General features: G+C 41.2%; 1 protein-coding gene and 1 long non-coding RNA gene across 9 annotated transcripts in view; one reads left to right on the top strand and one right to left on the bottom strand.

Annotated features, from left to right (window-relative positions):
* LOC307215850 overlaps nt 1-1,910 on the top strand; it is a 49,722-nt gene extending 47,812 nt beyond the window's left edge. Inside the window, exon 3 of the long non-coding RNA XR_013838674.1 lies at nt 1,628-1,910. This is a non-coding gene — a long non-coding RNA (uncharacterized lncRNA). The remainder of the gene's footprint in view (nt 1-1,627) is intronic.
* The window catches only part of KAT6B (lysine acetyltransferase 6B), an 86,506-nt gene that overhangs the window by 68,528 nt on the left and 4,867 nt on the right, over nt 1-13,111 (bottom strand). For 6 of the 8 annotated variants that reach the window (XM_079975049.1, XM_079975054.1, XM_079975056.1 and 3 more), the window contains exon 2: nt 8,633-9,550. In XM_079975049.1, the coding sequence (XP_079831175.1) occupies nt 8,633-9,250 (618 nt within the window). In that variant the 5' untranslated portion in view covers nt 9,251-9,550. Of the gene's footprint in view, nt 1-8,632; nt 9,551-12,145; nt 12,164-13,111 lie in introns of those variants that run through there. The other 2 variants (XM_079975053.1, XM_079975055.1) reach the window with 2 other exon arrangements.

Below are 13,111 nucleotides of genomic sequence, written 5' to 3'. Positions count from 1 at the left end.
TTGCATGTATGCATGCCTTGTTTATGAGCAAAACATGATTCTACAGTACAAAAGGCATGAGAGCTGCAAGATTAAAGGTTCTGAAATATACATTTCAGTTAGAAATCAATGGGCTGGATCCAGACACACATGTAGGTCCAGTTAAATCAGTGGGACTAACTCAAGACCCATTCATCTGAACAAGTCTGAGTATGACTAAGTCTGGATCCAACCGAATATGTTTTAATTTGAATGCATGCTTGCTCAGGAAAATTGGAAAACTGATTTATACTGCCTTGTTTTAAATCAACCCACCCTGATTCCTGCAAAATGTTTGCACCACAAAACACTAATATCAGTGTACATAATGCTTCAGTGTACATAACTGATGCCAAAGTCCAAACATAGATCTTTTTTAAAAGCACATAAAGAACAATTTGTCGGAGCTGAGAGGGAATACTTAGATCTTCTAATTTCCAGGATATGTTTAATCTGATCTCTAACATTTTGCATCAGGAACCTGTCACCTGTATGGCAGGGCAGGGGTGGAGCACCTTTGGTCCTCCAGATGTTGCTCCCAACAGCTCCAGCAATCATGGCTAATGGCCAGAGATTATGGGAGTATTAGTTCAGCAATATCTGGAGGGCCAAAGATTCCCCACCTCTGCTATATGGCACAGAGAGTCAGAATACAACAAAGTGCCAGTTCATCCTATTTGCAAAGACTCCACAGAATTTGCAACCAGCACAGGCAAGCACATGCAAGCTCTCATGACTGCCAATAAGTCCCAACTGCAATGTGTTGGCCCAAGCTTCTGCAAAGTCCTGCAGAGCAGACACTATTATTCTCTGATCTGGGGAGGGGGAGGCTTGGCAAACAATTAAAGGAGCTTTTAAGACACTGTGTTCTCAACTCTCACATACATTTCTGGCACAGCCAACTCTCCAGTATTTGGTGGGGGGGGGGGGGGAGAGGGAGAGGGAGAGGGAGAGGGAGAGAGGGAGGGAGGGAGGGAGGGAGAGAGAGAGAGAGAGAGAGGAGCAAATGCTTATTGCATGCCCAGACTTGATTCAGCCAGTCCTGGCATCTTTTTGCCTAGCTTAAGACATCTGCTGCACCATTCCTCAAAGTATTGATGGCTCATGCCAACAGCTTTGTGGACAGCTGGCAAAAGTACCAGGGGAGTGGGACTGGCAACTAAAATTGCTGACAAGCTCTGTCTGCCCTTGATTATTCCGCCTCAAGGTACTTGTGGGGGGGGAGAGGTAAATTTTACAAGGTAAAGGTCCACAAGTCTGCTTAGGTTGCAATCCGTCACACCCTTAGCCCTAGCAGGCTCCAAAAAACGAGGGCATACCTTGAGTAAATGCACTAATGTGTAACGGATGGGCAATCAGTACTTCGATGTGGCTATGAAGCATCTTTACCTAGTCCTTTTTTAAAAAAAACTTAGTGTGCGATAAAAGACACATTTGCTCAGTTTCACTTAAAAGGAAAGAAGCAGCAAGTCACCAAATAAATCTTAGTCAATCTGAAAGTTGATGGGGGCTTTTAGGAAGCACATCCATTTGTATGCTCCTGCACCCCAACCTGGCCTGGGTTTATGTTTTTACACCACCTGAATAACTATGAAGGCTTTCTTCTCAGGCATGCCAGCTTTATTACCAAACCTGACAGGTTGATTTCCTCAAGTCTGGAATATACAGGCTTCATAAAGAATACAGAAGTTGGAAATGCTACTTTATTGTTCAGCACTCATAAGACTAAAATGTGGTTCTTCCAGACCTCAAGAATGCATACCATACAACAATACATAACACACTAGTATTGAATTCTTCATTTTCATCTGATATGTACTGCACTCTTTTGCAGTTAGTTCTAAATAGTAGCACTGGTTCTGTTCAATATGAGGAGTCAAATATATACAGAAAAACAGACAGTCCAGCTGGAACCAATAAATTGCAAAATCAGAGAACTTCAGCAGCATAAAGCCACATAAATAAGGGAAAGGTCAGCCTTCCATCTTTCTATTAAAAAACAATTACTTTGGATAAAGACATTCAGTATACTTGGCTTGCAAATTCTTTTGAGGAAGAGCTATCTATCATTCAGCCAAATATAGGACCCTGCAAATCATTTTTACTAATCATACACGGTAGTGTTAAAAGGAGTTTTATTTTGTGTATGGCTGAATACCTGGCACCAGCCTGGACACTCTTTAGCATAATCATTGCATACAAAGGGGGGAGGATGTTGGGTGAGAGACCCTAGAGCAGCTGTTCGGTGCCTGAGCTGAGGACCTCAATGAATGACAAAAGGTTACCTTAATTCAATGAGATAATCAGCACACATCCACCCACTATGAAGAGAGTTTCTACCATCTGCAAAGCGACAGGCCTAACTGCTTCTAAAACAATTGGAAGCATGCTGACATGCCCTCATGTCAGCATACATTTGTCTCTTAGCAACAGCTTTTTTAAAAGGCTGAACTCTGCAGAAATTTTAAGAAGCATCCTTAGCCAATGACTTGGTAAGCGGCTTTGATTACTCCCGTTTGCTGAACAGATGCCCAGTCTCACTGCTAAAAACTACACAGAGCAAACTTTTATACTTAAAAAGAGACAAGGGAAACACTATAGCTGTGTCATCTACCCTTTGTACGCAATGACCTTATCAACATAAGAATTCCCAAGGCAAAATTCTCTTTAAAAATTAGTAATGAATAAAATGATTTATTTAAGTCTTGTAAGTCAGCTTAACATACCATATTTTTTTCACTAAAAGACTCACTTTTTCCCTCCTAAAAAGTAAGGGGAAATGTGTGTGCGTCTTATGGAGTGAATGCAGGCTGCGCAGCTATCACAGAAGCCAGAACAGCAAGAGGAACTGCTGCTTTCACTGCGCAGCGATCCCTCTTGCTGTTCTGGCTTCTGAGATTCAGAATATTTTTTTTCTTGTTTTCCTCCTCCAAAAACTAGTCGCGTCTTGTGGTCTGGTGTGTCTTATAGAGCGAAAAATACGGTAATAAGCTGCACATTAAACATAAGAAGCTCCCACCTCTACCATTTTTCTTTAATTTTATTATCTGAAACATTTCAAAAACCTTTCAAAAATGTTTCCTCCTCCAGTACTTTTCAAGTAAAAATAATCGGGTTAAGTCTATCTTTGTATTATTACCTCTAAAAATGCTCTTGCTATTCAAAAATGATGGAAGTAAGACAGTCAGAATTCCAGTATGTACTCTAAACAAATTCCAACTTACCACAGGTTAAATATAAATATCATTCAATCATGACAACCATGAACCAGAAGTTAAATAAGGTTAGACACCCGTATTTCATTGTCTACGGTCCAAATTACCTGTGCTTATAGTTTATAAAAGCTGCTGCACCAGAGATCAGAATTTGGATCACAGTGTTGAGAGAGGATGGTAAAGCTGTGGACAAGATCCCCCCGCCCCCCCAAAAAATCTGCTGTTTGGCACAGAATGAATAACTTGCAGGATTTAAGTTTTTAAAACTTGTTTGAAGTCTTCACCTTCATGGCTAATAACTACTGGTGCTGGGATTTGTTTCAGGGATGCTACAAAAGCCCTGATCAACTCCAGCTGCAATTACTTTCATAAAAATAAATTTGAAAGCTGCAACTCAACATGCAGTATGGCCCTAAATGATAGCTTTACTTCTTTTTAAAAAGCCACGAAGTTATATCTATTGGGCTTATATCTATTTGGTCGCAGGTAATAAGTCATGCCAGACAAAACTCATTTATATTTTTGATAAGAGTTACAAACAGGGGAATGCTGTGGATGTAGTATATCTTTTGATGAAGTCCCCCATGATATTCTTACGGAGAAGCTGGTAAAATGTGGATCGGGTGAAAAACTGTTAGGTGGATTTGTAGTTAGTTGACTGACAGAACCTAAATAGTGTTCACGAAGAGTTCCTTGTCATCCTGGAAAAAAGTAACAAGTGGGGTGCCACAAGGTTCTGTCCTGGGCCCATTGTGGTTCAACATCTTTATAAATGATGGATGAAGGAATTTAGGGGATGCTCATCAAATCTGCAGATGACGCCAAACTGGGAGGGGTAGCCAATGCCACTGAAAACAGAATTGGGATTCAATATGACCTTAATAGATTGGAGAACTGGGGCAAAACTAATTTCAATAGGGACAAAGCAAGTTCTACATTTAGGAAGAACCAGCTGCACAAATGTAAGATGGGGGTCACCTAGCTTGCTAGTAGTACATGTGAAAAGGATCTAGGAGTCTTAGTAGACCACAAGCTTAATACAGTGGTACCTCGTGTTAAGAACGTAATTCGTTCCGGAGGTCCGTTCTTAACCTGAAACTGTTCTTAACCTAAAGCACCACTTTAGCTAATGGGGCCTCCTGCTGCCGCTGCTGCACGATTTCTGTTCTCATCCTGAAGCAAAGTTCTTAACCCGAGGTATTATTTCTGGCTTAGCGGAGTCTGTAACCTAAAGCATTATATAACCCGAGGTACCACTGTATGAGTCAACAGTGTGATGCAGCAAAAAAACCTAATACTATTTTAGGCTGTATCAACAGAAGTATAGTGTCTAGATCACAGACCACACCTGAAGTACTGTGTCCAGTTCTGGGCACAATTTAAGAAGGAGATTGACAAGCTGGGACGTGTGCACATGATAAAGGGTCTGGAAACTAAGCTGCATGAGGAACAGTTGAGGGAACTGGGTATGCTTGGCATGGTAAAGAGCAGACTGAGAGGAGATAGAATAGCCAACACCAAATAGGGCTGTTACATGAAGGATGGAGCAAATTTGTTTTCTCCTGCTCTGGAGGCTAGAACCTGAAGTAATGAAGTTACAAGAAAGGAGATTCCGACCAAACATCAGTTAGAATTTTCTGACAGTAAGAGCTGTTCAACAGCGGAACAGACTTACATAAGAGGTAGTGGGCTTTCCTCCCTTGATGGTTTTAAAGCAAGGAGTTAGATGGTCATCTGTCATGTATGATCTAGCTGGGATTCCTACATTGGCAGGATCCCTACCGCAGGCAGTTGGACTAGATGACCCTTGCATCCCTTCCAATTCTACAATTCTGTGATTCTATGAAATCTAGAAAGAAGAATGATCATTTACTGTAAGGTAAAAAAGGTTCATGGCTTTATGAAGTGCTTTTGAGTTAACATGGAAAAATTACACAATAAAATTGGAATGTGTGCAAAGCGATATTCACTTAAGTCCATACCATCCATTAATATATAAAATTATATGCTGTGCTTTGGCAGCTGCAAAAGTTGGCTTTAAGCCACATTCCTGCATAACACGTGTGTATAACATGTAAGTGCAAGCTGTATAAATATGCCAAACCACACTATTTCATCTGCTAGCTAAATTCTACATGCTCTTAAAGCAGTATAGCTAAGGTGTGAAAAGAAAGTAGGTATGGGATATTTCATTTCTTCCTTGGGACTTCAAGAATGTCCACATACATTTTACATTCTGACATGGGAGTCAGTGTCATCATAACTGCTCAAGGGAACATAGCACTTCCCATTATTGTTGCAGCCACTTCCTCTGTAGGATTTTGAACTGTACCCTCTCTGAACAATATTTACATGTGGACACCCTGAGCATAATATTGCTTTGTTAAAAAAGAAAAGAAACTGACAGATGTGTGTGTATACACACACACACACACACACACACACACATATACACAAACATGGGGGGAAAGTGAACTAATGGAAGTGCAAAACTACAATACACAGACTACCACTAAAATACACTATATGCAAATTTGTATTTTTTAAACTCCTGAATCCAAAATTCTTTGCAAAAATCCCAGCAACCAGCAGGAATCACACGGTCCAACCAAAATTGCAAGTGGTCCTCCATTTATCCACTCTTGTATTAAATGAACTGGCAAGAATAAAACTTAACAGTTAAAGTAAGAAGCCTCGTAGTACTACAAGACACATATTGTGGATTTTCAGTAAAAATGTGTTTCCTTGCCAAATATAACAATACATGGAAAGTGTGTGAAATTATCATGTTTTTACCATATTGGGCTTCAATATTAAACAGTGAAATTTGTTTTTATAATAGCTTTTCTAACTTGGCTTTATAAAAGATGGGCTTGGATTTAAGCTCATACCACATTCCACCTTATCATAGATTGTTTTGTAAAGCAAAGGGAACCTCAAGGTGCCATTTGTGGTAGAGGGAGCTTTTGGTCAGTAAGTTAAAAGCCTGCCTGGGTATAAACTAGTTATGCTATTCTTTGGTTCCTGGCTATGGTCCACCAAGGATCCCTGCCAAACACGTAAAGCACAATCAACTAGTGAGGCAGAGCTAATCCTAGGGTAGGGGTGGGGAACTGAATCCGGCTGGCCAGATCCTTAACCCCCCCCCCCCGGCTGATGGCACCTGTCAATCACCTGATGTCAATATTACATTAGCTAATTGACACTGACAGTAAGTCCTGCTTGCAAAGGAACCATCACAAGTTCACCCTAAGGTCCCAATTGTTCCTTAACCAGCCACCCACCCCACACCTGATGTTATATATGATTAGGTCAGCAACTACTGTCAACTCCTGGTAGGGAGGTATCTTAACCCTTCTGCCACAGCTCCAACCCAGACATTGCCGTTCTGGAGTTTTGATTCCCAGCAGACAGGAAAACATATAGGCATAAGAACTGTGCATGTTTCCCCTTCCAATGCCAAAAGAAGAGATAATTCTAAGGTTCCTTTGCTTCCACCACAGCAAGGGGAAGGGAACCCAATTAGGGCCTGCCCTAACCTAACCATGCCTGCCAGGCCTCTGCATGTGCTTGTAAGGCTGCTTTGGCTAAGTCATGCCCACAGTCCCTACACCTAAGCATGTATGACATCAGGTGTGGGGCAGGTAGATAGGTAAAAGGTAAAGAACCCCTGGACGGTTAAGTCCAGTCAAAGGCGACTATGGGGTTGCGACGCTCATCTCGCTTTCAGGCCGAGGGAGCCGGCGTTTGTCCACAGACAGCTTTCCGGGTCATGTGGCCAGCATGACTAAACCACTTCTGGCGCAATGGAACACCATGACAGAAACCAGAGTGCACGGAAACATCATTTGCCTTGCCTGCTGCACCCGTACCTATTTATCTACTTGCACTGGTGTGCTTTCCAACTGCTAGGTTGACAGGAGCTGGGAAAGAGCAACGGGAGCTCACCCCATCATGCAGATTCAAACCACCAACCTGACTGGCAAGCCCAAGTGGCTCAGTGGTTGAGACCGCAGTGCCACCCACATCCCCAGCAGGTAGATATGCTGGTCTAAAGGCATTTGCATGACACCAGGTAGGCCTCGATAATCAGCTAATTGTAGGAGTTGCAAAGTGTCACACACAAAGCTATGTGAGCCCCAATAATCAGCTGGTCATCATGTCACCTAACATTGTGACAGATTCTGTTGAACCTGTTCTGCAGGGGGTGGGGAAGAAAATGATCCAGTCCGCCAGCTAGATCCACTTCCTCATCCCTGAAGTACAAACATATTTTGTTAAGGGAATGATATCACGAGAGCGCGCATAGCTTTTAAATACTGTTTTAAACTGTATGTGTGCTCATCCTTCCATGTGGCTTCCCAAGCAGAAAAGATTGGATCTATCTCCACTGAAGGTTAGCAACAAGTGAGCCCCAAACAAACATGCAGTTCTGGTCTAACCATAGCGGCTCCAGAAAGGTACAGGAGAGTTAGTTTGTGGTACCACTCAGTACCTTCACAAAAATGAGTGCAAACTACAATAAATGAGTCCAATAGCCCTGCTGATTTTAAGGGTTACACCAAAGTGATAAAGGGTAAATACCTTTATCCTGACAAGAACTAGAGTCATAATCCAATGGATGACAATACCTGGAAATTAACTGTAGGAAGGGACCATGGGGAGATATCTAAAGGGAATCTATTATTGCATTTTTTGTGACACTGCTGCTTTCCTCTAATGTATACTTTAACATCACAGAGAGAAACCATCAGCATTAAAGGATTCAGTATTCCATTAGATTCCTCAGCTGGAATAAAGTGTAACATAACAAACAGAAATGGATGCTCTAGAATAGACAGAAAGTGAGAATATAGGAAGAATCTTCAAGGTGTCAAAAGCTAAAAAGGGTTACTTCCTCTTACACTTCTTAAGATACACGCACAAATTCCAAAATCCTTGCCCATCACACCACATCCCTCAGTGCAAGCAGCAATGACATCACATAAGTAGCAGCAATTCCTGCACAATTAAGAATTAAATTTCAATCACTGAAGAACCCATAGTTTATCTACAAAGCTACACATTTTTAATGAGGTGGGGTGATTACACATGTAGAAGACTATGGTTCTTCAGATTTCCAAACTTTATACATTTGCTTCAATTGGCACAAATCTTGAAGAGCAGCATAGCCCAATAGCTCTCCGAGACACTTATTTTCTCAAATAGGACTACTGTCCACCTAAAAATCATAATAAAAAATCTTAAACATTAAGGAAAACCTCTCTAAATGAGGCAATCAAGCTTACTAATAATATAAAAGTCAAACTTCCTCAAATATAAGCAACACATATTAATAATGTTTCCTGTGAAACCCCCAAATGAACATGCCTGCATTGATATAATCTTTTCACACTTACCTGGTCTTTTTCATGAGGCAAAAGACTGACAGGTGGGAGAGACATTGGAAAAGAACTGTACTTAGATGTTCCTTTGCCTTCCAGGCTACCATAGTTCACCCTATACTGAGGTCCTTCTTTCAATAATCTCCCATTATTTACAGCGCGTTTGGCCCCCAATCGTAATCTCCGTTGAAACACAGGGTTGTTGAAAATACCTGCAAGATCATGTTGACTTCTCAGGTATTTTTCTATGTTTCTGAGTGATGAGCCATTTGGTTCCTGGAGCCCTTCAATTCCTCTGCGCAGAAGTTTATTCCAATCCACATTCCGAAGCTCATTACAAGCTCCCCTAGATCCTTTAGCAGGCTTAGAAAGCTCACCCAGTTTAACAGATGAGAAACGCCCAGGATTATCTGGGTCCTTGTAGGAAGCAAGGCCTTTGTTGGTAACTTTGAGAATAGAACCATCTTGGACACTTAGCTCCAGCTGTTCTGAAACAGTCTTCTTATCTAATCCATGGGATGCGCACACAGCATGACAAATTCTCTCTTCAGATGGTCTCTGTTTTTGCCTTTTAACTTTTTGTATAGCTTCAAGAATCCACTCCGTGTAAAGTGGGTTGGCAAGTTTTACCATGGTTGACCAGTAATTTCTCGAGAGCAAGTGTTACCCATAGAGTTCCTCTCTAATCCTATTAGTGAGCATTCCAATAAGTATTCAACACAGGAAGAACAGACCTCTTCATGCACTGTAACACCAACTCAAGAATCCATCCTTAGGATATCATAAAAAAGAGATGATGCAAACGTTTCTTTAAAATCTTTAACCAACATGAAAAGTTGGAATTGTTCTGCTATACCAGATGGAATACATCTCTGCAATTTGATGGACTTTTCTTTCTTGGCAGTTCAAGTATCTCCGAGTCTTCACAAAAGCCTAAAGTGATTTTAAAAAGATGCATGTAGTTAGTCTCTTTAAAACAAAAGTCCAATGCTCAACAAGAATGCAGATGTATACAATTTTATTTTTAAAATGCCACCTCTACAGGTCATGCATAGCCAAGACGTTGAAGCTACTAACTAAAATTTGTGAAGGCATTCTGCACGGGAACAGGCATGCTGCCCAGGCATGCTACACATTCCTCCCTTAAATTTACACTCCAGACCTGGTATCAAGAAGCAGTTGAAAATCCATTAGAAGATAGATAGATCTTCTAACTTACTGAGCTAAAATAGTGTGTGCTTGTCTGCAAAGAGTATCTACTTTCCCAAGAAACCAGTCAGAATCATGTTTTCTCAAAAGGAAATCCCACTAGGTTTTATACACACTTACTCTCAGGTCCCATTAGATTTTCAGCCTTCATGCAATTTGTAAATACTAGGCTGCATACTTATGCATACTGACTCACATTGCCGGCAACAACAATGATCTTGGATTCTACAAAAACTCCAGGGGCAAAGCCTACCACTCTGATCCAGCTTGTAAACAACAAGGCATTACTGCAAAGCACTCTTCCTTATCTCATCAGAACATGGACCATAATTTCTACAGTAACATTTTCAACATCAACACTAATGATGCTGAATGTCAACTTCTCTTCCATTCTCCAGGTTGAAATCTATTCATGCCCATCAACCTAGCATGACAATTTTCAAGTTTTATACCTTCTGAGAACCCTTTCCACATCAATTTACCTTTGGAGTAACCCTTGAGTTTTGCTGAGGAGTCTGGGGAATGTTCTAAGATTTCATACTCAATTTACGCAGGGCACAGAAAGGCCCAGGAGACCTGGCAATTGTTCCCAACTCTTCACTATAAAGACATATTGACAAAATAGTGGTTGTTAAACAAGCTGTCTTTCAGGGAATCTTGTCCGCCATTACTGAACTTCTAATTGCGAAACCTTTCAATGAACCCCTGAGTTATCCTAAACATATGTAGAAAACCTCAGCTACGGTCCACAATGTTGTCAGTCTAAGGTAAAGGTAAGGTAAAGGACCACTGGACAGTTAAGTCAAAGGCGACCATGGGGTGCAGCGCTCATCTCACTTCAGGCCGAGGGAGCCGCCGTTTGTCTGCAAACAGCTTTCCGGGTCATGTGGCCACCATGACTAAACCACTTCTGGCACAACAGGACACATGTACCCACACTTGAAATCCTCAAACAAATGGACTAGGAACTATGGAAAGAAGCCAAGAACTCTGCTGGTAACTAGATCTCTGAATTCAGCAAGGATAGACATTTCACCTTCCTCTGCAATACAGCTAACAGAATATGCAAATTCTACCCAAGACAAGTTCAGTTTTAATTATAGAACCTTGCTGCTCTAGTCAATTAGAGAATCAATTTTATAAATAAGTTTCAGTTTTGAGGCAATTTAAACTCTGTGAGAAGTCTGAGCAATAAAAAAAAAATGCCCTCCATAACTCCCGCAGTGCAATCTAAACACAATTACTCAGAAGTAAGTTATATTGAGTTCAATCAGACTTACTCCATAATAAGTGTACTTAAGAGTAAACTGCTAATCAAAAACAGCAAGTCTGATAGTATTACAGCTGGGGCAAGAGAGATAAAAAAGTTATCCATCCACTGAAGGCAACCATAGCTGTAAAGTCATTTGTAAGTTTATATTACTGCACTACTTTCACATAAACAGCGTCACTGTTGCCAATAAATTCCTCAATACATATAGCAGGGTTTTTAAAGTGCAGTCAGAGTACTGATTCAGGTTACAACACACAGTGATGGACTCTATGAAGTCAATAAATTTGTGTTGATCCATCATCATTGCACATTGGGGGTCATTGGACCACATGAAATGAGATCTACTGAAGCAGTGTGGGGTTTTTTGGAGGGGGCTGGATGAATAGCACCATGTTGTTCTCCATTGGCAACACTGCAATTGCTCCCTTTTGTAAGAACCTGACAATAAGCAAGCATGCTTGTTACAAATTATTATAAGGCAGTAAGAATTCTCACTCTCAACATCAGGGAGACTTTTCAGAGGTAAAAGCATCTACAGATTAAATCCAGGTTAAGTCACACATTATAGGTACAGCAGTTGATGGCGGGCACCTAAAGGTGTAGAGTAGGTCATTCTACATAGCTTTTATTTTGCAATTCATAAACTCACACTCGAAAAACATATAAAAATAATTTTCTAAGGCTAATTAGTAATAATAATAATAATAATAATAATAATAATAATTTATTATTCATACCCCACCCATCTGGCTGGGTTTCCCCAGCCACTCTGGGCAGCTTCCAACAAAATATTAAAATACAAGTCTATTAAACATTAAAAGCTTCCCTAAACAGGGCTGCCTTCAGTTACACACCAGTCGCTCATGGGACTCATCTTTTCTAACTTTGAAAATCAAAATTGAAGTGGTTAAAGGTGATAGTAAACAGCTGCAGAATTGAGTGGTGGCTTTCATATGTGAATGAACCACTACAAAGACTCCCATCCAAGCAACTCAAAGACAAGGCTTTTCAATGGAGTTAGTTCACATCAAGGTTCAGTTTAGTACCTCTGGATGGGAGGTGTGTAAACACACAGCAGGAGAGCAAATAGGAACGCACACCAGTCAACCAGAGAGGGAGTTTTGATGTACATAGACTCCAATTCTCAAAAATCCTTTCCTTCTGAAAGGGCTACAGGGGAACATAGGGAGGATATCATGCTTCCATGTGCAACGCTCACAAGACACAGTGAGAGTAATGGGAAAAACTCTACTGTAGGTTGGAGACCTCTGTAACGAGAAGAGTGATCAGCTGGTTAGAAACTGTAGCTGCATTTATTTTTTACTTACATGAAGGGGCATCAAATGATTTTTAAGGAGGCTGCGGGGCCCCATGCCCCCACCCCTTGACAACACTTGCAATTCTCTGGGTCCTACCGCTGCCACCAAAGCATTAGCATGGATACCTGAGGCAGGGAAACTGACAGGCATTCATTCGTGCATTAGCAGGCAGGTTCAGGGGAGCCTATACACCCCTTTAATCACACAGTGCCCTTTCACATAAGTAGCCTGTGAAATGGAGTCATGGCTGAAGCATCGGGTGATTCATTTCACATGTGGGTGAGCTAAAACAGAATTCCCATGCCACTTCACATGTTCCAACCAAGGAAAGATTTGCTCTGCAGGAATTCCCTCACACTCTCACACACAGACTGTTATTAGCTTTACAGCGAAAAGCTCCCATCCTGCCAATGGAAGCTTTTTTTTCTAGGACTGACAGGAAGATCTTTGTCAGAACTGAGGCTGGAGAAGAAAAGGGTTAAACTCTTCCCTCTCCTGTGCAGCAATCCTAACAAAAACCACCCCAGAACCTATTATACATATATCCTATCACAAGGCACTTCCAGACTCCAACTATTTTCGGGTGGGAATCAGTAAGATATCAGCTACTTCAGGTTGCACAATTAACACAGATCTGATGCTCTCGTGCTACAAGCATGCTTCCCCACTCAAAGGACTTTTAGCGATAAGGAA

Source organism: Podarcis cretensis, assembly GCF_951804945.1.
Source record: "Podarcis cretensis genome assembly, chromosome: 5".
Classification (NCBI taxonomy): domain Eukaryota; kingdom Metazoa; phylum Chordata; class Lepidosauria; order Squamata; family Lacertidae; genus Podarcis; species Podarcis cretensis.
Note: the sequence above shows the minus strand (reverse complement) of the source record. Positions and strands in the feature narration are given on the sequence as shown.